This window comes from Budorcas taxicolor, chromosome 1, assembly GCF_023091745.1.
Source record: "Budorcas taxicolor isolate Tak-1 chromosome 1, Takin1.1, whole genome shotgun sequence".
NCBI lineage: Eukaryota > Metazoa > Chordata > Mammalia > Artiodactyla > Bovidae > Budorcas > Budorcas taxicolor.
Genome location: NC_068910.1, coordinates 59,942,224 through 59,968,731, shown reverse-complemented (window position 1 = coordinate 59,968,731; position 26,508 = coordinate 59,942,224). Strand labels below are relative to the sequence as shown.

Below are 26,508 nucleotides of genomic sequence, written 5' to 3'. Positions count from 1 at the left end.
CCTTTCCTCTTTATATGCCCACAGGTAAAGGGTTCTGCACAGGAAGCCTTACTGCTGCCTTGTTGAAATGAAGAACTTTCCCAAGGAAGGTCTGGGCCCTAGAGGAAAGGCTGGAAATATGATCTGCCATGTTATGCCATAATAAGGCTAAAAATAAATTAATGCATTAAATAATACTTTAAAACCTTGTTATAAGAAGGTAGAATTGGTGGTAAGTAATATATTTTGGATGATAGACTCAATATTGGGAAAGAGATGGCTGTGACACATGGATATCCATCTGAACAGGAAGAGTGCTTTGGGGAATTAGTGGGAAACCTGAAATGTGAAAATCACAGAAGACTTTGTTTAAGGAGAGAAGAGGCAGGAATTCCCAGGATGTCAAGAAAGCAAACAGCCTACTGAAGCAAGCAGACTACTGAGATTTTAAGTGCAAAATAGTAGGGAACCCATGTGAAGGCTTCAGGAGAATCTAAAAAAGATGACTAATGGGGCCTTTTGTGATCATTTGGAACTAATTTGGGTTTGCCTGCTAACATCCTGTGAGGTTGGACTCACTGTTTCAATGGAATCACGAGACTGATTTGACAGTCCTGAGATGCATGGAGACATGTAATAGCAGGTCTCTTATCCCAGCTGATAAGATAGGGAGTTCCGGTCTAAATAAACAGGCCAGTTAGGTAGATTTGTGGCTGGTGTAATAGCTGTACCTATAAAAGTATGATTAATAAAATACCAACATGGAAGGAAGGTCTTTAATGGAACTGATCTGTCCAAGACAGCTCATCAGAGAACACCAGATAGTGTTTGGGTAACGTGCGTGGGTGCACATGCCCCCTCCCTTCCAGCAGGGTCCTTCCTTTCTGCCTACACTCCTGGCCATCTCCTCTCTGACTTTCCATGAGCTAGGCCAAGACTCCTTATGTGGAGTGGCCATCTCTCTTTCTCTTCCGTTGAGTGTCTTACTCCAGGTAGCCTGTCTGACTGTGGAAGATGTCAGGACTGTGGTTTAGGATGTGAAAGATCCCCCGGTCTGTTCAGGCCTCAGCCTCATGGTACGCCTGACCTTCCTGTGGGGGCTATGCTATGGTCATTGCAGAGAAGAGGAACAGGATATATTCTGCACTCCTGGGGCCAACAAAACTTGGTTCTTAATTTAAGTGACAGGAATCTGGGAGGAATAGTGAATACCTTGAGTGACACAGTGAGGCTCCCAAAGCTCCTGACTGGCTAGAATAATGAACCAGATTCATATGTTTAAATTTTATTATGAATAACTGTAAGATCCTATATTTAGGTCCCTGAGCCCTGTGCCAGTACAGGGTGGGAAGACAGAACTTACTGACTGAGAAAAGCTTGGAAGCTTAGTTGACAGAAAGTTCTTTATGATTCAGCTGTGTTATGGTTGCTAAAAATGTTAATACTGTCTGAAGCTGCAGTGGTGAGAGTGAATGGGCATTTTTTCCTGATGATGGGGAGCCAATTGTACCCAAACTGGGCATGCTTTCCTGGAGGTAAGAAGACTCCAGAAACATGAGGACCCCTTCTGATGCTGGAGGGTGTACTCTCACTGGAATGGCTGTGGAAGGTTTGGGCAGCCAGCCTCTAGTGGGGAAGTTGAGAGGGAAGGTGAATCAGCGATGCAGTGGGGAGAAGGGGGGTGGGTTCCTCGAAACACGGGAGTAGGGGCAGAGCTCTTCAGGTTCTTAGTGGGGACCTGCCAAGGGCGTTGTATGCTGAGGGACCGACGACCTTGCCTCTGCCCCTAGTTTCATTTCCCGTGTGGAGTTTTCTCTCATACTGTGGGGCTGTGTTGAGTGTTTTCCAGGAGCCCAGTTTGTCACAGTTGAGTTGAAAACCTCTGATAACCTTGAATGTGCTTCCTGATTCTAGCTCAGGAAGTCCTTAAGCATCTGCCTTGTGTTCTGCTCTGTGGGAAAATGCAGATAATAATGGTCCTGTAAGAAGCAGGTCCAGGTGTCAATATCCATACGGAATATAACTGAGGAGAACACACCAACCGTCAAACTAAGAAACTGGAGAGGAAAAAAAATGTTCTGGCTGATACATAGAAGGGAGAAAATAGCCCACTGAGATTTATCTCAGCATGTTTTGGAAGAGTTGGCCTTGTGCTTGAGATGGGATTGATGGAAATTTACTTAAAACCCTAAAATGTCCTTATTTCAGCCATGCTCCTCTCTTTAACACCAAAACAAACAAACAAACAAAAACCATCCCCAACGAACTCCATGTCTAGTCCTCCACCTTGAAGACTCGACTCATATTTCAGTGGCTGCACTAAATGCTGGGATGATTTTCCATGAATCAATTTAAACATAAATTACCATTTTACAGTAAAAAAATCTCTTCACCAACAGTTGGCTATTTTTTTTAATAGAGTTTGTAACTTTATTAATACTGGACACTTCTCTGACTTGATGTTGCTCTCTGTCTCTCTACTCTTGAGACTTATGTGACTCAAAAGCCGAGAATGGATGTGTCTGGTGTGTAGACCCTTCCCTTCCTGGGCAGTGCTGAGATGGTGCATGCTTACCTCTTAAGCTCCTTGAACTCCCAAAGGGGCCATCCTGTTATATTTGCATTTAATCGCTGCTGTGACAAATCTCTAACTTGGGGCAGACAGTCTTGCAGGCAGAAGCATCCTCAAAACTACATCACCTTTCATTTTCTTGGAGGGAAACACCCTGATTTTACCTATGTGTTCACACCTTCTTAGAATGGACCATTCTTTTTCTGTCCTTGTAGCAACTTGTGCTGGATCCTGGGATACAGTGGAGAATACTTGGTTAACAAGAAGCAGACCCAGGGGCCCATTTCAGCTAGTTTACATGCTCTTTTCACTCTTCTAAAGCAATCATGTGTTTCAGAGCCTTAGACCTATAATTCAAAATGTCTGGGAGTGGATTTATTAATGGTACTGCAAAGCAATGTCTTCCTTTCTACCGCAAGTTTGAAGATCTGGCACACAGAGTAGGACAAGAAGGAAAACCCAGTTCTGTTGTCTCCCTCCTAAGCAGCTCTGCACACAGCAGAGAAAAGGTCATGGGCTTAAGTCAGTCTTCAGCTGTGCTTTGGAATACCAATGCCATCTCAAGGCTTGTGCACTGGAAGGACGAGATCGGGTGTGTTGGATAATGACTTATTTAGCAGCTAGACTGCCTACTAATGCTGGCTACTTTTAATTAAGCTCCGTATTACATTTAACATTATTTTTATTTTTTATTATTATTATTTTTTTAATTTTAAAGTCTTTAATTCTTACATGTGTTCCCAAACATGAACCCCCCTCCCACCTCCCTCCCCATAACATCTCTGTAGGTCATCCCCATGCACCAGCCCCAAGCATGCTGTATCCTGCATCAGACATAGACTGGCGATTCAATTCTTACATGATAGTATGCATGATAGAATGCCATTCTCCCAAATCATCCCACCCTCTCCCTCTCCCTCTGAGTCCAAAAGTCCGTTATACACAGCTGTGTCTTTTTTGCTGTCTTGCATACAGGGTCGTCATTGCCATCTTTCTAAATTCCATATATATGTGTTAGTATACTGTATTGGTGTTTTTCTTTCTGGCTTACTTCACTCTGTATAATCGGCTCCAGTTTCATCCATCTCATCAGAACTGAATCAAATGAATTCTTTTTAACGGCTGAGTAATACTCCATTGTGTATATGTACCACAGCTTTCACCTAGATGTCCATCAGCAGATGAATGGATAACATTATTTTATAATTGAAATTATTTGGAATGTCAGCAGGGGTGTGCTTAGGGCCCCAATTTACCAGCAGGTTCATTGGAAGAAGGGGCTTCCCTTGTGGCTCAGTTGGTAAAGAATCTGCCTGCAATGCGCAAGACCTGGGTTTGATCCCTGGATTAGGAAGATCCCCTGGAGAAGGAAAATGTTATCCACTACAGTATTCTGGCCTGGAGAATTCCATTGGACTATACAGTCCATGGAGTCACAAAAAGTTGAACATGACTGAGTGACTTTCACTTCACATCACTTCACTGGATGAAAGCAGCAAAGAAAAGGGGGTGCCAGTGTCACCCTTCATGCTCCTTCAAGTAGTTGGCACATCCCAGCATCCACACAGGGAGACAGGCCAGTACCACAGATAGCACAGGTGTGCTTGGAATGAATGGATCTTTAGCTAAACAAATTGAGCATAAAGGACACTGTCTTGTGAAATGGAAGCAGATTATCAGTTGACTGCATATTTCTGCTGGTGTTCCAAATTTGGATCCTGAAAAGTGAGAGGTAGAGCACTTAGATCTTGAATCTTGCCAACAGAGACTAATTTGAATTAGTGTATCAGAATCAATTACTTTTTAAAATGTTTCTATTGATATTGAATATTGATTTATAGTAGGACTTTGTTGTTTATCTATTTTTTATTTGGTTTTCTGTATCTGCTATCCCAAGACTCCTAATTTATCCCTCCCTCAGTCCCCACCATTCCCTTTTGGTAATTGTATGTTTGTTTCAATGTCTGTGTGTCTGTTTCTGTTTCATAAGTAAGTTCTTCTGTGTCATAGTTTAGATTCCACATATAAATGATATCATGTGGTGTTTGTCTTTCGCTGACTTTACTTAGTATAACAGTCCCTAGGTCCTACTATGTTGCTGCAGATGGCATTATTTTATTCTTTTTAAGGCTGAGTAGTATTCCACTGTATAAAAATTGGTATACTTGTAATCTTTGTTCCCAGGCTGAGGTATGTGTGTGTGTAATTGAGACAGGAGGCTCTGAATATGTTTAAAAACTTGTGGAGATTCTAATCTAGTGTGCTTCTTCTAAAATGGGAGCTAGTTTGCTGCAGGAGTTCAGGTTTCAAAGCAGTAAATGTTTCCTGATGAATACAACTCTGAAGGGAAGTGTTTTTATCAAATCAGGACCCCACCCTTATGGCCTCATTTAACCGTAATTACCTTTTTAAAGGGTCCATCTTTAAATTCAGTCACACTGAGGGTAAGGACTTAAACACAGGAACTTTGGAGAGGCACAGTTCAGTCGTTCAACATTCCTCTGCATTCCACAGCTTCTGAGTGTGGCTCACAGAATTCTACACACCAAAAAAAGGAGGGAAAGAGCCTCACTAAATTTTAATTCTTTTTTTTTAAATTAATAATGCTTTATTTTTGTATAAAGGAATGTATGGCAAAACCAATACAGTATTGTAAAGTAAAATAAAGTAAAAATAAAATTAAAAATAAATAAATAAATAAAATAAAATCAGCTTGAAAAAAAAATTCAAAAAAAAAAGTTCTGGGGTTAAAAATAGAACAAATAAAATGTTAGTTGATTGAGGTGAGTTTTGATTGTTTATGAAAGATGTTGTTGTTCTTTAGTTAATTTTTATTGAATGATAATTGCTTTACAGAACTTCGTTGTTTACTATCAAACCTCAACATGAATCAGCCATAGGTATACATATGTCCCCTCTCTTTTGAACCTCCCTCCCATCTCCCGCCCCATCCCACCCCTCTAGGTTGACACAGAGCCAACAGCAAATTCCTGTTGGCTATCTGTTTTACATATGGTAATGTAAACTTCCATGTTACTCTTTCCATACATCTCACCCTCTCCTCCCCTCTCCACATGTCCATAGGTCTAGTCTCTATGTCTATTTCTACACTGTTGCCCTGTAAATAAATTCTTCAGTTCCATTTTTTTAGATTCTGTATATATGCATTAGAATACAGTATTTATCTTTCTGTTTCTGACTCACTTCATTAATAGGTTCTAAGTCAATCCACCTCATTAGAACTGACTCAAATGTGTTCCTTTTTGTGGCTGAGTAATATCCCATTGTGTTTACATACAACTTCTTTTTATTATTATTATTATTTTTTAGGTTTGTTTTTGGCCATGCTGGGTCCTTTTTGCTGCACATGGACTTTCTGGGTTGTGGCGAGTGGGGGCTACTACTCTTCACTGTGGTGCTTGGGCACTGCAGTGGCCACTCTTGCTGGAGAGCACCAGCTCTGGAGTGCAAGTTTAAGTAGTGCTGGCACACAGGCTTAGTTGCCCCCATAGCATGTGGAATCTTCCCAGGCCAGGAATCAAACCCACATCCCTTGCACTGGCAGGCGTATTCTTAACCACTGGACACCAGGGAAGTCCTACAACAACTTTCCATTCATCTGTAGATGGACATCTAGGTTGCTTCCATGTTCTGGCTGTTGTAAATAGTGCTGCAATGAAGAATGCGATACATAGTCTCTTTCGATTTTGTTTTCTTCCGGGTATATGCCTAGGAGTGGGATTGCTGGGTGATATGTGGTTTATTCCTAGTTTTTAAAGGAATCTCCATATCATCTTCCATAGTGGCTGGATCAATTTACATTTCCACCAACAGTGCAAGAGCGTTCCCTTTTCTCCACACTCTCTCCAGCATTTATAGTTTGTTGACTTTTTGATGAGGACCATTCTGACAGTGTGAAGTGATATCTCATTGTAGTTTTGATTTGCATTTCTCTAATGAAACAGTGTCAGACTTTATTTTTTTGGGCTCCAAAATCACTGCAGATGGTGACTGCAGCCATGAAATTAAAAGACCCTTACTCCTTGGAAGAAAAGTTATGAGCAACCTAGATAGTATATTCAAAAGCAGAGACATTACTTTGCCGACTAAGGTCCGTCTAGTCAAGGCTATGGTTTTTCCTGTGGTCATGTATGGATATGAGACTTGGACTGTGAAGAAGGCTGAGCGCTGAAGAATTGATGCTTTTAAACTGTGGTGTTGGAGAAGACTCTTGAGAGTCCCTTGGACTGCAAGGAGATCCAACCAGTCCATTCTGAAGGGTATCAACCCTGGGATTTCTTTGGAAGGAATGATGCTGAAGCTGAAACTCCAGTACTGTGGCCACCTCATGCAAAGAGTTGACTCATTGGAAAGGACTCTGATGCTGGGAGGGATTGGGGGCAGGAGGAGAAGGGGACGACCGAGGATGAGATGGCTGGATGGCATCATGGACTCGATGGACGTGAGTCTGAGTGAACTCCAGAAGATGGTGATGGACAGGGAGGCCTGGCGTGCTGCGATTCATGGGGTTGCAAAGAGTCAGACATGACTGAGAGACTGAACTGAACTGAACTGAATATGAGTGATGTTGAGCATCTTTTCAAGTGTTTGTTAGCCATCGTTATGTCTTCTTTGGAGAAATGTCTTTCCTTTTTCACCTTTGCTTTTCACCTCTCTTCTTTTTACAGCTATTTGTAAGGCCTCCCCAGACAGCCATTTTGCTTTTTGCATTTCTTTTCCATGGGGATGGTCTTGATCCCTGTCTCCTGTACGATATCACAAACCTCATTCCATAGTTCATCAGGCACTCTATCAGATCTAGGCCCTTAAATCTATTTCTCACTTACACTCTATAATCATAAGGGATTTGATTTAGGTCATACCTGAATGGTCTAGCGGTTTTCCCTACTCTCTTCAATTTAAGTCTGAATTTGGTAATAAGGAGTTCATGATCTGAGCCATAGTCAGCTCCTGGTCTTGTTTTTGTTGACTGTATAGAGCTTCTCCATCTTTGATGCATAGAATATAATCAATCTAATTTTGGTGTTGACCATCTGGTGATGTCCATGTGTAGAGTCTCCTCTTGTGTTGTTGAAAAGGGTGTTTGCTATGACCAGTGCATTTGCTTGGCAAAACTCTATTAGTCTTTGCCCTGCTTCATTCTGCCTTCCAAGGCCAAATTTGCCTGTTATTCCAGGTGTTTCTTGACTTCCTACTTTTGCATTCCAGTCCCCTAGAATGAAAAGGACATCTTTTTGGGGTGTTAGTTCTAAAAGGTCTAGTAGGTCTTCCAAAACCGTTAACTTCAGCTTCTTCAGCATTACTGGTTGGGGCATACACTTGGATAACTGTGGTATTGAATGGTTTGCCTTGGAGACGAACAGAGATCATTCTGTCATTTTTGAGATTGCATCCAAGTACTGCATTTCGGACTCTTGTTGACCATGATGGCTACTCCATTTCTTCAGAGGAATTATTGCCCGCAGTAGTAGATATAATGGTCATCTGAGTTAAATTCACCCATTCCAGTCCATTTTAGTTCGCTGATTCCTAGAATGTCGACATTCACCCTTGCCATCTCTTGTTTGACCACTTCCAATTTGCCTTGATTCATGGACCTGACATTCCAGGTTCCTATGCAATATTGCTCTTTACAGCACAGGACCTTGCTTCTATCACCAGTCAGATCCACAGCTGGGTATTGTTTTTGCTTTGGCTCCATCCCTTCATTCTTTCTGGAGTTATTTCTCTACTGATCTCCAGTAGCATATTGGGCACCTAATGACCTGGGGAGTTCCTCTTTTGGTATCCTATCATTTCGCCTTTTCATACTGTTCATGGGGTTCTCAAGGCAAGAATACTGAAGTGGCTTGCCATTCCCTTCTCCAGTGGACAAAGGAGAAAAGGAAAGATATAAGCATCTGAATGCAGAGTTCCAAAGAATAGCAAGAAGAGATAAGAAAGCCTTCTTCAGCGATCAGTGCAAAGAAATAGAGGAAAACAACAGAATAGGAAAGACTAGAGATCTCTTCAAGAAATTTAGAGATACCAAGGGAACATTTCATGCAAAGATGGGCTGAAAAAAGGACAGAAATGGTATGGACCTAACAGAAGCAGAAGATATTAAGAACAGGTGGCAAGAATACATGGAAGAACTGTACAAAAAAGATCTTCATGACCCAGATAATCATGATGATGTGATCACTAATATAGAGCCAGACATCTTGGAATGTGAAGTCAAGTGGGCCTTAGAAAGCATCACTACGAACAAAGCTAGTGGAGGTGATGGAATTCCAGTTGAGCTGTTTCAAATCCTGAAAGATGGTGCTGTGAAAGTGCTGCACTCAGTATGCCAGCAAATTTGGAAAACTCAGCAGTGGCCACAGGACTGGAAAAGCTCAATTTTCATTCCAGTCCCAAAGAAAGGCAATGCCAAAGAATGCTCGAACTACCGCACAATTGCACTCATCTCACATGCTAGTAAAGTAATGCTCAAAATTCTCGAAGCCAGGCTTCAGCAATACGTGAACCGTGAACTCCCTGATGTTCAAGCTGGTTTTAGAAAAGGCAGAGGAACCAGAGATCAAATTGCCAACATCCGCTGGATCATGGAAAAAGCAAGAAAGTTCCAGAAAAACATCTATTTCTGCTTTATTGACTATGCCAAAGCCTTTGACTGTGTGGATCACAATAAAGTGTGGAAAATTCTGAAAGAGATGGGAATACCAGACCACCTGACCTGCCTCTTGAGAAATCTGTATGCAGGTCAGGAAGCAACAGTTAGAAGTGGACATGGAACAACAGACTGGTTCCAAATAGGAAAAGGAGTACGTCAAGGTTGTATATTGTCACCCTGCTTATTTAACTTCTATGCAGAGTACATCATGAGAAACGCTGGACTGGAAGAAACACAAGCTGGAATCAAAATTGCTGGGAGAAATATCAATAACCTCAGATATGCAGATGACACCACCCTTATGGCAGAAAGTGATGAAGAGCTAAGGACCTGCTTGATGAAAGTGAAAGTGGAGAGTGAAAAAGTCGGCTTAAAACTCAACATTCAGAAAAGGAAGATCATGGCATCTGGTCCTATCACTTCATGGGAAATAGATGGGGAAACAGTGGCAACAGTGTCAGACTTTATTTTGGGGGGCTCCAAAATCACTGCAGATGGTGACTGCAGCCATGAAATTAAAAGACCCTTACTCCTTGGTAGAAAAGTTATGACCAACCTAGATAGTATATTCAAAAGCAGAGACATTACTTTGCTGACTAAGGTCCATCTAGTCAAGGCTATGGTTTTCCCTGTGGTCATGTATGGATGTGAGAGTTGGAATGTGAAGAAGGTTGAGTGCCGAAGAATTAATGCTTTTGAACTGTGGTATTGGAGAAGACTCTTGAGAGTCCCTTGGACTGCAAGGAGATCCAGCCAGTCCATTCTAAAGGAGATCAACCCTGGGATTTTTTGGAAGGAATGATGCTGAAGCTGAAACTCCAGTACTTTGGCTACCTCATGTGAAGAGTTGACTCATTGGAAAAGACTCTGATGCTGGGAGGGATTGGGGGCAGGAGGATAAGGGGACGACCGAGGTTGAGATGGCTGGATGGCATCATGGACTCAATGGACGTGAGTGTGAGTGAACTCCAGGAGATGGTGGTGAACAGGGAGGCCTGGCATGCTGTGATTCATGGGATTGCAAAGAGTCAGACATGACTGAGCGACTGAACTGAACTGGAGAAATGTCTGTTTAGGTCTTTTTCCCACTTTTTGATTGGGTTGTTTTTTTTTTTTTTTCTGGTATTAAGTTGTATGGGCTGCTTGAATATTTTGGAAATTATCCTTTGTCAGTTGTTTCATTTGCTAATATTTTCTCCAATTCTGAGGGTTATCTTTTAACCTTGTTTATAGTTTGCTTTGCAAAAGCTTTTAACTTTAATTTGGTCCCACTTGTTTACTTTTGTTCTTACTTCAATTACTCTAGGAGGTAGGTCAAAGAGGATCTTGCTTTGATTTCTGTCTTTGAGTGTGTTCTGCCTATATTTTCCTGAAGCATTTTATAGTTTCTGGTCTTACATTTAGCTCTTTACTCCATTTTGAGTTTATCTTTGTGTATAGGAAGTGTTCTAATTTCATTCTTTTACATGTAGTTTTCCAGTTGTCCGAGCACTATTTATTGAAGAGGCTTTCTTTGCCCCATTGTATATTCTTGCCTGCTTTGTCAAAAATAAGGTACCCATAGGTGCATGGGTTTATCTATGGGTTTTCTATCTTGTTCCATTGGTCTATATTTCTGTTTTTGTGCCAGTGCCATACTTTCTTGATGACTGTAGCTTTGTAGTATAATCTCAAGTCAGGGAGATTGATTCCTCCAGCTCCATTCTTCTTTCGCAAGTCTGCTTTGGCTATTTGGGGTTTTTGTTTCCATATGAATTGTGAAATTTTTTGTTCTAGTTCTGTGAAAAATGCCATTGGTAATTTTATCACTGCAGTTCAGTTCAGTCGCTCAGTCGTGTCTGACTCTTTGCGACCCCATGAATTGCAGCGCGCCAGGTCTCCCTGTCTATCACCAACTCCCGAAGTTCACTCAAACTCATGTCCGTCGAGTCAGTGATGCCATCCAGCCATCTCAACTTCTGTCATCCTCTTTTCCTCCTGCTCCCAAACCCTCCCAGCATCAGAGTCTTTTCCAATGAGTCAACTGTTCGCATGACTGGATTAAATCTGTAGATTGTGTTTGGTAGTATACTCATTTTCACAATATTGATTCTTCCTACCCGGAAACTTGGAATATCTCTCCATCTATTTATATTGTCTTTGATTTCTTTCATATTATTATCTTATAATTTTCTGTGTACAATTCTTTTTTCTCCTTAGGTAAGTTTATTCCTAGATATTTCATTCTTTTTGTTGCAGTGGTGAATGGGATTGATTCCTTAATTTCTCTTTCTGATTTTTCATTGTTAGTATATAGAAATGCAAATGATTTCTGTGTATTGATTTTGTATCCTGCAACTTTGCTAAATTCACTGATTAGCTCGTAATTTTCTGATACTATCTTTAGGGTTTTCTATGTACAGTATCATGTCATCTGCAAACAGTGAGAGCTTTACTTCTTTTCCTATCTGGATTCCTTTTATTTCTTTTTCTTCTCTGATAGCTTTAGCTAGGACTTCCCAAGCTATATTGAATAATAGTGGTGAAAATGGACACCCTTGTCTTGTTTCTGATCTTAGAGGGGAATGCTTTCAGTTACTCACCATTGAGAGTAATGTTTGCTGTAGGCTTATCATATATGGCATTTGCTATGTTCAGGTAGTTTCCTTCTATGCCCATTTTCTGAAGAGTTTTAATCATAAACAGGTGCTGAATTTTGTCAAAATTTTGTCAAAATAGATGCTTTTTCTGCATCTATTGAGATTATCATATAATTTTTTTATCTTTAGGTTTGTTAATATGCTATATCACATTGATTGATTTGTATATATTGAAGAATCCCTGCATTCCTGGAATAAACACAACTTGATCATGGTGTACAAGCTTTTTGATGTGTTGCTGAATTCTATTTGCTAAAATTTTGTTGAGGATTTTTGCATCTATATTCATCAGTGATATTGGCCTGTAGTTTTCTTTTTCTGTGTTGTCTTTGTCTGGTTTTGGTATCAGGGTGATGCCATGTGGTTGCATAGAAAGAATTTGGAAGTGCTCCTTCCTCTGCAATTTTTGAAAGAGTTTTAGAAAAATAGGCATTAGCTCTCCTCTAAATGTTTAATAGAATTCTCCTGTGAAGCCATCTGGTCCTAAGCTTTTGTTTCTTGGGAGATTTTTTACCACAGTTTCAATTTCAATGCTTGTAACTGGTTTGTTCATAATTTCTATTTCTTCCTGGTTCAGTCTTGGAAGATTGAACTTTTCTAAGAATCTATCCGTTTCTTCTAGGTTATCTATTTTATTTCCATATAGTTGTTCATAATAGTCTGTAATAATCCTTTGTATTTCTGCACTGTCTGTTGTAACCTCTCCTTTTTCATTTCTAATTTTGTTGATTTGATTCTTTCTCTTCTTTTGATGAGTCTCACTAAAGTTTTGTCAATTTTGTTTCTCTTCTTAAAGAACCAGCTTTTAGTTTTATTAATCTTTACTATTGTTTCTTTCATTTCTTTTTCATTTATTTCTGCTCAGATCCTCATGATTTCTTTCCTTCTACTAATTTTGTTGTTGTTCTTCTTCTTTTTCCAGTTGTTTTAGGTGTAAAGTTAAGTTTATTTGATGTTTTTCTTATTTCTTGAAGTAGGATTGTACTGCTATAAACTTCCCTCTTAGAACTGCTTTTGCTGCATCCCATAGGTGTTGAGTTGTCGTGTTTTCATTGTCATTTGTTTCTAGAAATTTTTTGATTTCCCTCTTGATTTCTTCAGTCACCTTTGGTTATTTAGAAACGTGTTGTTTAGTCTCCATGTGTTTGTGTTTCTTACATTTTTTTTCTTGTAATTGATATCCAGTCACATAGCATTGTGGTCAGAGAAGATGCTTGATTGTGATTTTAATTTTCTTAAGTTTATTGAGATTTGACTTGTGACTCAAGATGTGGTCTGTCCTGGAGAATGTTCCATGTGTGCTTGAGAAGAAGGTGTCTTCTTCCTCATTTGGAATCTCCTGAAGATATCAAGGAGATCCAACTCACCATTTAAGACTTGTGTTTCCTTATTAATTTTCTATTTTGATGACCTGTCCATTGGTGTGAGTGGGGTGTTAAAGTCTCCTGCTATTATTGTGTTACTGTCAATTTCTCCTTTTATGCTTGTTAGTGTTTGTCTTCGGTATTTAGGTGCTCCTATGTTGGATGCATAGATATTTACAATTGTTATGTCTTCCTAATGAATTGATCCCTTGATCATTATGTAGAGTCCTTCCTTATCTCTTGTAATCTTCTTTTTATTAAGGCCTATTTTGGCTAATATGAGGAGTACTACTCCAGCTTTCTTTTGCTTCCCATTTGCATGGAATTTTTCCATCCTCTCACTTTCAGTCTATATGTGTCTTGAGGTCTGAAGTGGGTTTCTTGTAGACCATATATATATGGGCCTTGTTTTTGTATCCATTCAGCCAGTTTGTGTCTTTTGGTTGGAGCATTTAATCCATTTACATTTAAAGTAATTATTGATATATATGTTCCTATTGCCATTTTCTTAATTGTTTGGGGTTGATTTTGCAGATCTTTTTTCTTCTCTTTTATTTCATGACTATATAGGTCCCATTAACATTTGTTGTAAAGCTGATTTGGTGGTACTGAATTCTCTTAACTTTTGCTTGTCTGAAAAGCTTTTTTAATTTCTCCATCAGTTCTGAATGAGATCCTTGCCGGGTACAGTAATCTTGGTTCTAGATTTTTCCCTTTCAGTACTTTAAAGATATCCTGCCATTCCCTTCTGGCCTGCAGAGCTTCTGCTGAAAGATCAGCTATTAAGCATATGGGGTTTCCCTTGTATGTTACTTGTTACTTCTCCCTTGTTGCTTTTAATATTCTTTCTTTGTGTTTAATCTTTGTTAGTTTGATTAGTATGTGTCTTGGCATGTTTCTCCTTGGGTTTATCCTGTATGGGACTGTTTGTGCCTCCTGGACTTGATTAACTATTTCCATTTCCATTTGGGGAAATTTTCAACTATAATCTCTTCAAAAATTTTCTCATACCCTTTCTTTTTCTCTTCTTCATCTGGGACCCCTATAATTCGAATGCTGGTGTGTTTGATATGGTCCCAGAGGTCTCTGAGACTGTCCTCAGCTCCTTTCCTTCTTTTTACTTTATTCTGCTCTTCAGAAGTTATTTCTACCATTTTATCTTCCAGCTCACTGATTCGTTCCTCTGCTTCAGATATTCTGCTGTTGACTCCTTCTAGAGTATTTTTAGTTTAAGTAATTGTGTTGTTTGTCTCTGTGTGTTTATTCTTTAATTCTTCTAGCTCTTTGTTAATTGATTGTTGCATTTTCTTCATTTTGTTTTCAAGGTTTTTGATCATCTTTACTGTCATTATTCTGAATTCTTTTTCAGGTAGTTTGCCTATGTCCCCTTCATTTATTTGGACTTCTGTTTTTCTAGTTTGTTCCTTCATTTGTTCAGTATTTCTCTGGTTTTTCATCATTGTTTTTTTAAGCTATTGTGTTTGAGGTCTCCTTTTCCCAGGCTTCAAAGAAAGTTGAATTCTTTCCTTGAGGAAGGTTGAATTCATTCTTCTTTTTTTGAGAAGAAGACACCTTCTTCTCAAGCACACATGGAACATTCTCCAGGATAGACCACATCTTGAGTCACAAGTCAAATCTCAGTAAATTTAAGAAAATTAAAATCACAATCAAGCATCTTCTCTGACCACAATGCTATGTGACTAGATATCAATTCATTCATTCTTCATTCTTCTCCTAAGGTTGGTCCAGTGGTTTGTGTGAGCTTTGTGTAGGCTGAAATTTGTGCTGAGTTTTTGTTTGTTTTTCCTCTGATGAGCAAGGCTGAGTGAGGTGGTAATCATGTCTGCTGATGATTGGGTTTGTATTTTTGTTTTGTTTCTTATTTAGGTGAGGCATCCTGCATAGGATGCTACTGGTGGTTGGGTGATGCCAAGTCTTGTATTGAAATGGTTTCCTTTGTGTGAGTTCTCACTATTTGATCCTCCCTAGGGTTAGTTCTCTGGTAGTCTAAGGTCTTGGAGTCAGATCAAGGCTCAGGGCTTGATCTCTGGTCAGGAACGAAGATTCCACAAGTGGTTTGTTATGGCATTAAGTGAGATTAAAACAAATATCCAAAAATAAGAAACCAAAGATGAACCCCAGACAAACAGCAGTTACAAAATCAGGCAAATAATAATTAGAATAATGGAATATACATATATACATATACACCCATGAGCAAAGTGAAAGCAGTCCATCAAAAATAAAGTACAGTAGATTGACCTGGCAAACAAAGGAAATGAAAAATTATATTGACCAGTTAAGAACAAAACTAACGTAAGCACAAACTGGAAAACAAAACTAAAGCAAGGTGCCAAGTGGGGAATAAAGCAATGAAAACAAAACTAAGAAATATGTTGACAGGAAAGAAAAGGAAAAAAGGAAAGAAAGAACAGATATGCAAAGTTAAATAGAGCTAGATGAAGAAGATTTATATACATTAAAGATTAACTGAAATGGGAAAAGAACAGTAGGAAAGGCAAACAAAAGAATAAATGTAGAAAAATATAATAGGTTTAAAAAAATTAAAATTCTAAGAGAGAGAAAGAAAAAAAAAAAAAACAGAAGAATAAAAAAGGAAAACTCCACAGAACTGCAAAAGTCCAATGTAGAGGCAAAAGTTTATAACAACATTAGAAAATGTGACTGAATATACACATATGCATTAACACCCATAAGCAAAATCAAAACAGTCCAACAAAAACAAAGTACAATAGATTGACCTGGTGAACAAAGGAAACCAAAAATTATGTCTACCAGAACAAAACTAATTAAATTAGCAAATATATTGACAGGAAAGCAGAGAAGGTAAAGAAAGAAAGAATAGATATACAGAGTTAAATACAGGTAGATAAAGAAGATTTATGTATGTTAAAGGTTAACTGCAATGAGAAAAAAACAGTAGGAAAAGCAAACAAAGGAATAAATGTAGAAAAATATTAATAGGTTTAAAAAATTAAAATTAAAAAAAGAGAAAAGAAAAAAAAAGAGGAAAACTCCACAGAACTGCAAAAGCCCAACTAGGAGGCAGAGGTTTATGACAACAGTAAAAAATGTAACTGAGGGGAAAAAAAAGCTCAAAAGCTTAGTTGGATTTCTTAGTGCCAATAAAATCGACATTACAACAGAGGAGGAAAAGGGGGAAAAATCCAACAGAATCTACAGAACAAGTCAAAAAAAAAAGTAATAATAATAATGTTTTTCTTGAGTTACCACTGTCAGAGTCCTTTCCCTCGCTGGGAGTCACAGTCCACTTCACCTCCCTAGGATGCCCTCCAACACCATGCTGATCTCTGGACCTGCTGTGGGGGCAGCTCAGATTCTAATCTGGTCCTATTCCTGGGTGTTCTTGCCTTCAGTGTCCACAGTTATGAGAGCTAGAGCATTTTCTTTTGTGGGAGCTCTCAGTGGCCTTTTATATATTCCGTAGACACAGAGTCTGCTTAGTTGATTGTGTGGATTTAATCTGCAGCTTGTACAGCTGGTGGGAAGGTTTTGGGTCTTCTTCCTTAGCCACAGTACCCCTGGGTTTCAATTGTGGTTTTATTTCCACCTCTACCTGTGTGTCGTCCACTGGGGTTTAGCTCCTAAGGCTGCCCTGGAGGATTTGGGTCTGCCCCTGTGAGGGCCAGGTGTGGAGGTGGTACAGCACTGGGGCAGCACCAGGTACTCAGCGGGGTTGGCAGCTAGGGCAGCAGGAAATACAGTGCCCTAGAAGGGTATGGCAACCAGTATTGGCCAATACGCTCCAGTATTCTTGCCTGGAGAACTCCCTCTCTGACAGAGAAACCTGGCAGGCCACAGTCTACAGGGTCACAAAGAGTCGGACACGACCGAAGGAGCCCTGTGCGCACGGACATGACTTTTTTTTGCCTGTGGCAGCTCTGCCCCAGTGAGTTGAGCCTGAAGGTGGAGCAGCTGCTTGGCTTGCGGGGACCCTGACAGCACCAAGTGTGCAGGGACACAGACTGCCTCTACCACAGGAGTTATGGCCCTATCAGAGTCTTTTTGAGCTTCTTGTAGCTGGCGATCAGAAGGCCTCTTTGGCCAGTCTTTCTCCATAGCTATGCTCATTCAGGCACTTAGAAGGCTCCCTTGCCTGGAGTCCTTGTCTGTTGTTTGGGTGTGTCAGGCACTTAAAGGGGCACCCTGAGTGGGGTCCTACTCTGGAGTTCAGGGCATCAGTCACTGAAAGAAGCACCCTGGCTGGCATCCTACTCTGTGGTTCTGTGCATCAGGCGTTTGATGGGCCAGCCTCGCTATTGTTCAGCTGCTGATGCTGCCGTGTGGGGAGAGAGAGGCTATGGTGTGACTCAGCAGTATCGCCTTGCTTCCACGGCTGCCTGCCTTTCCTCCACCATCATTTCCTGCCACAGTCTCCTCCCCAACATCCCCTCAATCCATCTGTCTCAGTCAACAGCAGCCCTCGCCCTGGGATTGCTCCACATTCCCTAAATTCCAGCTCCCAGCCTCTGTGCCTTCCAGAAGACCAGCGTTCCTGTCTGGGGTATTATGGCTGCAGCAAGGACTGTCTGATTCTCATTCCATTTAGGTTGACGCACATCAGCTATTTCACCCTCAACCTTCAATGTTTCTCCTCTGATTCAGACAATTGCCCCACTGTGGGGACTGGACTCCTGCTTCAGTTCCCCCACCCGCTGAGGGCAGGTCCAGTCCTACTAACACTCCTGTTTTTCCCCCTAGTTCCTCATCCTACCGAGTTTTGCATGGTTCTATATATTCTTTTCCACTGGTCAAGTACTCCTGTCCACTCTCAGCTGGTGTTCTGCGTGCACCTCTGTGTCTGAAGGTGTATTCCTGATGTATCTGTGGAGAGAGATGTATTCCATGTCCACCTACTCCTCCGCCATCTTTTTCCCTCCTAAATTTTTATTCTTATATCTGCTTTCCTCCTTTGTACCAAGTTCATGGTCAGCCCTCACTGTGTGCAGAGCTGGGCAGCTCTAGTTGTAGTCAGGAGTCAAGCTAATTCCACAGGAAACATCTTGATGGTGAAGGTGGTAGAACAGTGAGAAAGAAACTGTTCTGAGCTTGGAAGATCGCAGTCTCACTGCTCCTAAGCTGCACGTGTCTGCCGTCTGTGTTCTCCATCCTGGGCAGCCACCTCCCACCCTCATTCAGAGGTTGTCCATAAGAAGCAGATGAGCGGGGATATCTCTAACTGACAGAACTCTCCATGAGAGTTCTAGGATGTGATCATTGCAGGACATCAAGTAGAATTAGGAGCAGCATCAGTGTTACCCAGACAGAAGTCATAGGGGACCAGACTTAGCCCAGTATCATTAACAGCAGGAAGTGATCTGCTAGTCAGGTGTTTGCAGCTGCCCATCACCTACCAGGAGGATGAAAGAATCCCTTCTAGACACAACAGAAACTTGAGCCAGTTCACTTTTGACCTGGGGCTTCCACAACAGTAGGTTTGAAGCAATGTGTATATCAGTGTGGCTGTATGTGACCAAAACCTAAGTTTCACAAAACATTCCTTTTGTGGGATACACTCTGATTTTTAAAAAATTGATCTTTACCTTTACCTAAATACATGATGTTACAACCCAATAACTTGATTTCATAATCCACTAGTGGGTTACAATATCTGAAAACACTGTTCTGTTGTATAATATTGTGGGAACTTTGGGAGTTCTTTCCAAATCATCACCTTATTTTACCCAGTGTCTCATCTTCCTATGTTAGTTCTGTCTTTATGATTACATTATCTGCTAATTGTAGAGAGTTTTTTGGCATGGAATGGTACAGGCAGTCTGGTCACTATGCAGTTCCATGTTAAAGCAAAAACCCTGTCAGGTATAATTAAAGAGTGGTTGCTGAATTTGTTTGTAACTCCATCACAGGGATCTCCCACCATTTGCCCAAGAAGTCTATGCCTCCTTCACCTTGTCTGTTACTATCTGCTGAATTTTCACCTTCACCTCCTGTTTCTTCTGGGCTTGGTTTGCTCTTTAGGAAATTTTAAGCTTTAAACTGTGCCACATTAAACTTCGCCTTCCCCTCGATACCTTCTCAACCCTTTTACTTTCTTAGGCATCCTGCCACTGCCCTGCTTCTCAGCCCTTTCCAGTTGGTATTTGCATGAGTAAATGGTTGTGGAGTCTTATACAGTCACTGTTCATGAGCATGATCACAACACACCATTGTGGTGATGACTTGGTCCAAGCAGAAGAATAGAAAAATCATGTGGGATCCAAGAAGGTAGCCCTTTGGTGACAAAAGACTCAGTGTCACTGCAGAAGCAGCATCTGTGCAAAACACCTTCCTGAAATACTTGCCAAATCCTTTCTTGGCTTCAGAGACAGTGGCCTGGGCAAAAAGGAGGTGTGACATGCCAAGCGGCTTGTTCAGTTCAGTTCAGTCACTCAGTCGTGTCCGACTCTTTGTGACCCCATGAATTGCAGCACGCCAGGCCTCCCTGTCTATCACGAACTCCCAGAGTTCACTCAGACTCACGTCCATTGAGTCAGTGATGCCATCCAGCCATCTCATCCTCGGTCGTCCCCTTCTCCTCCTGCCCCCAATCCCTCCCAGCATCAGAGTCTTTTCCAATGAGTCAACTCTTCCCATGAGGTGGCCAAAGTACTGGAGTTTCAGCTTTAGCATCGTTACTTCCAAAGAAATCCCAGGGCTGATCTCCTTCAGAATGGACTGGTTGGATCTCCTGGCAGTCAAAGGGACTCTCAAGAGTCTTCTCCAACACCACAGTTCAAAAGCATCCATTCTTCAGTGCTCAGCCTTCTTCACAGTCCAACTCTCACATCCATACCTGACCACTGGTAAAACCATAGCCTTGACTAGACGGACCTTAGTCGGCAAAGAAATGTCTCTGCTTTTGAATATGCTATCTAGGTTGGTCATAACTTTTCTTCCAAGGAGTAAGCATCTTTTAATTTCATGGCTGCAATCACCATCTGCAGTGATTTTGGAGCCCCCCAAAATAAAGTCTGGCACTTTTTTTCCCGATCTATTTCCCTTGGAGTGAAGGGACTAGATGCCATGATCTTCGTTTTCTGAATGTTGAGCTTTAAGCCAACTTTTTCACTCTCCACCTTCACTTTCATCAAGAGCCTTTTTAGCTCCTCTTCACTTTGTGCCGTAAGGGTGGTGTCATCTGCATATCTGAGGTTATTGATATTTCTCCCGGCAATCTTGATTCCAGCTTGTGTTTCTTCCAGTCCAGCATTTCTCATGATGTACTCTGCAGATAAATTAAATAAGCAGGGTGACTATATACAGCCTTGATGTACTCCTTTTCCTATTTGGAACCAGTCTGTTGTTCCATGTCCAGTTCTAACTGTTGCTTCCTGACCTGCATACAGATTTCTCAAGAGGCAGGTCAGGTGGTCTGGTGTTCCCATCTCTCTCAAAATTTTCCACAGTTTATTGTGATCCACACAGTCAAAGGCTTTGGCATAGTCAATAAAGCAGAAATAGATGTTTTTCTGGAACTCTCTTGCTTTTTCCATGATCCAGCAGATGTTGGCATTTTGATCTCTGGTTCCTCTGCCTTTTCTAAAACCAACTTGAACATCAGGAAGTTCATGGTTCATGTATTGCTGAAGCCTGGCTTGGAGAATTTTGAGCATTACTAGTAAATCTTTGGCATTGCCTTTCTTTGGAATTGGAATGAAAACTGACCTTTTCCAGTCCTGTAGCCACTGCTGAGTTTTCCACATTTGCTGGCATGTTGAGTGCAGCACTTTCACAGCATCATCTTTCAGGATTTGAAACAGCTCAACTGGAATTCCATCACCTCCACTAGCCTTGTTCGTAGCAATGCTTTCCAAGGCCACTTGACTTCACATTCCAGGATGTCTGGCTCTAAATTAGTGATCACACCATCATGATTATCTGGGTCGTGAAGATCTTTTTTGTACAGTTCTCCTGTGTATTCTTGCCACCTCTTCTTAATATCTTCTGCTTCTGTTAGGTCCATACCATTTCTGTCCTTTATCGAGCCCATCTTTGCATGAAATCTTCCCTTGGTATCTCTAATTTTCTTGAAGAGATCTCTAGTCTTTCCCATTCTGTTCTTTTCCTCTATTTCTTTGCATTGATTGCTGAAGAAGGCTTTCTTATCTCTTCTTGCTATTCTCTGGAACTCTGCATTCAGATACTTATATCTTTCCTTTTCTCCTTTGCTTTTCACCTCTCTTCTTTTCACAGCTATTTGTAAGGCCTCCTCAGATAGCCATTTTGCTTTTTTGCGTTTCTTTTCCATGGGGATGGTCTTGATCCCTGTCTCCTATACAACGTCACAAACCTCATTCCATGGTTCATCAGGCACTCTGTCTATCAGATCTAGGCCCTTAAATCTATTTCTCACTTCCACTGTATAATCATAAGGGATTTGATATAGGTCATATCTGAATGGTCTAGCCGTTTTCCTTACTTTCTTCAGTTTGAGTCTGAATTTGGTAATCAGGAGTTCATGATCTGAGCCACAGTCAGCTCCTGGTCTTGTTTTTGTTGACTGTATAGAGCTTCTCCATCTTTGGCTGCAAAGAATATAATCAATCTGATTTTGGTGTTGACAAGCACCTTGTTACTTGAGCTTATTTCAAACATGGAGTTGATAATATTTTACTTGCATGTTAAATAAGACAGTTGTGAAGCACTGACCTGGCATCTTGAATGTAAGATGTGACCAAAGCATATAACCTTTGTTCTCGTTTGTGTAAGTTCTCTATTGCTTAGTCATAAGTCACTGCTGAGTGAGCAGATTGAAACCATTTGTGTTTATGATCTTACAGTTCCTATAGATCACAAGTCTGGACACAGCACTGGGGGGTCCTTTGCTCCCGGGTATCACAAAGCTGAAACCAAGGGATGGCTGGGTTGTGCTCTCTTTTGGAGCTTAGGTCCTCTTGTAAATTCATTCAGTTGTTGACAGCATTCATGTTGTAGGAACGAAGTCCCAGTGTCCTTGTTGGTCGGCTGGGGGTCACAGTCAGCTCTTTGAGACCACCCTTAGTCCTAGCTCTGTTCTTCAAAGCCACGGAGGGCTCCCTGGTCTGCTACAGCTGTCTTATATAACATACTACCTTATGTAATGTTTCATAATCATGGGAGTGACCATCCCATCAGTCATAGGACCTGCCACACTCAAGGGGAGGAAGTCATGCAGTCCGTGCATTCTAGAGGGGCGGGCATCTTGGGGCTGTTTTTGAATTCTCTCTAGCACATCATCACATTTATCTTCGGATCTAACTTAGTTGCTAAGGACTCTTCTCTTTGCAAATTTGTGGTCAGAAACGGTCCTATCTCTTTGTGTTTACAATTAATTGTCTGAACTCCACATACTCTGGAAGGCAGAAGCCCTTTATCTCCCTTGAGTGCCCCCCCTCCCTACACACACACACACACACACACACACACACACACACACACACACCCCAAGGAGTCACTGTGGATGGTGCTCTGTGTGGTGTCAGCAGATGATGCTGTTCGTGCAATGCCGATCCAACCCTGGCCTAGTCCCTGGCTACCCAGCCCCCAGCGTTTCCTTTTGTCTTCCACGCTGTGCTTAGCTTCCTCTCCACACTGCAGCTGGAGGGCTGGCAGCTCTGGGGCCAGCAAGCCTCTGCTAGCACTGAGGCCCTGGTGCCGTTCACGTCACAGCCAGGCTGGGTGTCTGCGTGGTCTGTGTTCACATGTCGCTCTGTCGGTGAGTCGCCCTTGAGCACCTGGTTTTACACTGTTTCATCCACCACTCCTTCCGCACTGCTTTCAACTTGCCAGCTTCTACTTTAGTTTCCACTGTGTGGAACTTACTGCCATCTCACCCCATTCATGATTTTCTTGCTTGTTTGTCCCCTTCTTCTAGAAAGAAAGCTCCTGCATGTCCTTCTGTTAGGGTTTTTATGCGCCCCCCCCCCCCCCCCCCCCGCCCACTCCAGACCCAGCACAGGCTGAGTTCAGACTGGCAGCTCGGTGACTCTGTGTTGGATGCCTGGGTTGTGAGAACCAGTAGTGTTTCTAAGCGCACATTTTGGTGCTCTGCTAGCTGTTGGTTGGATAAACGAAGCTAAACAGATTTTAGCTTATGCTCCAGCATGTAGGAGCCTTCCATCAAAATCAAGAATTTCTACCTAGTAGACAGAAGTTCATGTTTGTGGACTACAGGAGGAATGGGCGTGTGTGTGTGTGATGGCAGTGGTTTGGTGGGGGTCTGTCTGCTCAGTTTATCCTTGAAATGATAGAGGATATAGCAGTGATTGGGTGCTGAGTGTTTAAAGAGCTCGAAGCCCCAGGAGCCAACCAGGGAGAAACAGCACTACAGCTCAGATGTGTGGAGTTCCATTATAACTCATAATACTCCATCTTAGCTAATAGTTTATAGGGAGCTATTTTCTACATATTTTCCTACATGAAACAAGTCAATTTGTACTGGAATTACCTAAAAATTCAGTGTTCAAAGTCTTGGATCAAATTGTGTATTTTTCCCAGCTACTTTTTTTTAAGACGAAAATTGGCAGGAACTTGATAGATCATAATTCTGTGATCATTTAATATTATTGAGAAACAGCCTTACCCCTCAACACACACTCAACCCACTGCCACTTGGACTGAAACTGCTGTAGTGAAAGTGTGTCTATAAAAGCTAAAGTGCAGAAGCTTTCATAGCTTCTCTCTTTTCTTAAAGAAAGCGGGGCTGGGGAAGAGTGGGAGTATTGGAGGAGTCCGAGCTTACCCCTGGGAACCTTGGCCCTGTGCTGGGCCTGTCCTTGGAGAGTTAGGGCCTTTCTCAGGGCTCTGCTCAGGGATGAAGGGTGCTGAGCACCATGAGTGCAGCATCAAGGCGGCAGGACAGGTGTGAGCAGCCATGGCCCTTGTCAGCACTTTAGGTGAGGGTGAGGCCTTCAGACTTAAAGCAGTGCTATAAGGAGGCCCTGCCCTCCCATGCCTTTTGCTTATGGGGAAACAGGCTCATAGATGTTGAGTAACTTGCTAGCAGTCTTGTAGCCGGTAAGTTGTAAGACCAGGACTAAAGCACAGAACTTGTCCAGCTTCATAACCTCTGCGCTTCAGCTCACTGGCCTTGTTGATTCAGGTGCCCATCTTCTGACGCGGTCAGCACTGCCCAGCATCTGCAGCGTGCTGATGCTCCCCTCTGGTTTCATGCAGGTCTTTGCTCATCCAGTTATAGGGCCTCTCCAGAAGGAAACCACTGTGATGCTGCCCACGGGGATGTGTAGCAAACAGATGCTTTGAATGACACTGTCCCTCTCAGTGCCTTCTCTTTGGGCCACCACAGCTCTGCTAGTTCCATAAAATGCAGTGGTGGCAGTTCTGTCCTTCACACTGAAATCTGCCTGGGCCTCCCAGTTGGTCCAGCCCTTCTTCTGCAGGAAGCTGACAGCCTGTGCCCTCTCTCCCACAGATGCCGCCCTTACGAGGACTGCTGTGGCTCCAGGTGCTGTGTGCGGGCCCTCTCCATACAGAGGCTGTGGTACTTTTGGTAGGTCATGACTCTTCCAGGTCTCAGACGCTCCCCCTTCCCCAGGGCTCTGCCCAGTCAGTCTGTCACAGCCAAGTCACCTTCACCTCCACCTGAGGTCGTGGTCTCCGGGTGGCCTATCAAGAAAGCAGATATGTTTGGGCTGGCTTTGTGTCAAGTGCTTCTGCTCCCAGAGTTTGCAGAAAGCTCATCCCCGTTTCCTCAGGCTTGTGGCTGGGAAAGAAGAGTTATTCTTTGGGAAGCTGGACTGTACAGCAGCTTCAATCTTCAGCAGCTCCTCCACCAATGTCTGAAATGGATTGAGGCTGCCTGTCTTAATCGGAGAATCAGCAGATCTTGCTATAAGGTTTTTGCTGCCTGGAAATCTTCCATATTCACATTGTGTCAGCTGAATCCTAACTTTCAAGACAGCTTATGTCCTTCCCCACCTTCCAGCTCTACTGGAGGAACTTGAAAGAGCCATCCAGCATCTGTAAGATTGTAGCTCGGGAGAGAATGCGGGAGTAAAGCTGGCAGAGGCCTGGAAGGATGGGTGCAGAGTTTCCAGTAAGGAGAGGAACCTCCTGTGAGGTGCTGTCCTCAGAGGATGCCTGTAAGGAATGCCTTTAGACATAGGAATGTCTGAAGACAGGCCTTTCCTGACCCCGTGGCAGGAGCCACTTGGCTTTTTTGTGAGATTTTGCTATTGGCCTCCTGACAACTGTTCCTAATATTTGATTAGGGAAACCAGCACCATCAGGGACTCCACGTGCCGCTTTCTGTAACGGGAGAGCCTCTTCATTTCACTATCACCAGCTCCTTGCCGGGCCTTGGCCATTTGGGGGCTGGACTCGCCTATCATGGGGGGCCCTGAATGGTGCCAGGCTGTCACTGGCCTCTCCCCACCTCCTAGCTGCTAGCACCTCAAACTATAGGAGAAGGAGAAATCTTTTAGCCTGAGACTTTTGGAATGCAAACAGCTCTGGCATTTCAGAGCTTTGCCGGGCATCACCCACGTGTTCCCTCAGAACTTGTGGCTAAGGGTCCCGTAAGGGATCAGCAGTGCTTCACATTGGCCTGAAGCACCAGAGAATGATGATGAAGTTGTGGAAATGCTCCCAAGAAGGGAAAGCTTGTCAAAGTTTATGTCTTATGTGATTAAAAAGAAGGAAAAGTTGAGAGTCCAGGAGAACTCTGCAGGCCTGGCTGCCAGAGCAGCTTCTGTCGACCTTTCCTGGAAGCGTCCTCTGAACTGGCAGCTGGTGCTTCCAAGCTATTTGCTGGTGTCCCTTGTCAGGGTCCCAGCACCTCAGCAAGCCAATGCACCCCTATACAGAGGCATCTCATGAGCGCCATGGAAGGAGAGCAGGTCTCCACGCTCAGGATGCCAGGTGCCAGAAGGCTTGGTCTAGTTCTTTGGGTTGAGATACTGATACCAGCTTCTAAACCAGGGGGAATGCTGGTTTGAAACTCAGCATTCAAAAAACAAAGGCATCTGGCATCTGGTCCTATCACTTCATGGCAAATAGATAGGGAAACAATGGAAACAGTGACAGACTTTATTTTCTTGGGCTCCAAAATCACTGCAGACGGTGACTGCAGCTATCAAATTAAAAGATGCTTGCTCCTTGGAAGAAAAGTTATGACAAACCTGGACAGTGTATTAAACAGCAGAGACATTACTTTGCCAACAAAGGTCCGTATAATCACAGCTATGATTTTTCCAGTAGTCATGTACAAATGTGAGAGTTGAACCATAAAGAAGGCTG

The 26,508-nt window shown here is 42.3% G+C and overlaps 1 protein-coding gene across 1 annotated transcript in view; it reads left to right on the top strand.

Moving 5' to 3' along the window:
• Positions 1 to 26,508, top strand: part of VOPP1 (VOPP1 WW domain binding protein) — a 90,749-nt gene that overhangs the window by 30,637 nt on the left and 33,604 nt on the right. The window contains exon 4 of the mRNA XM_052646104.1: positions 24,683 to 24,760. Within this exon, the coding sequence (XP_052502064.1) occupies positions 24,683 to 24,760 (78 nt within the window). The remainder of the gene's footprint in view (positions 1 to 24,682; positions 24,761 to 26,508) is intronic.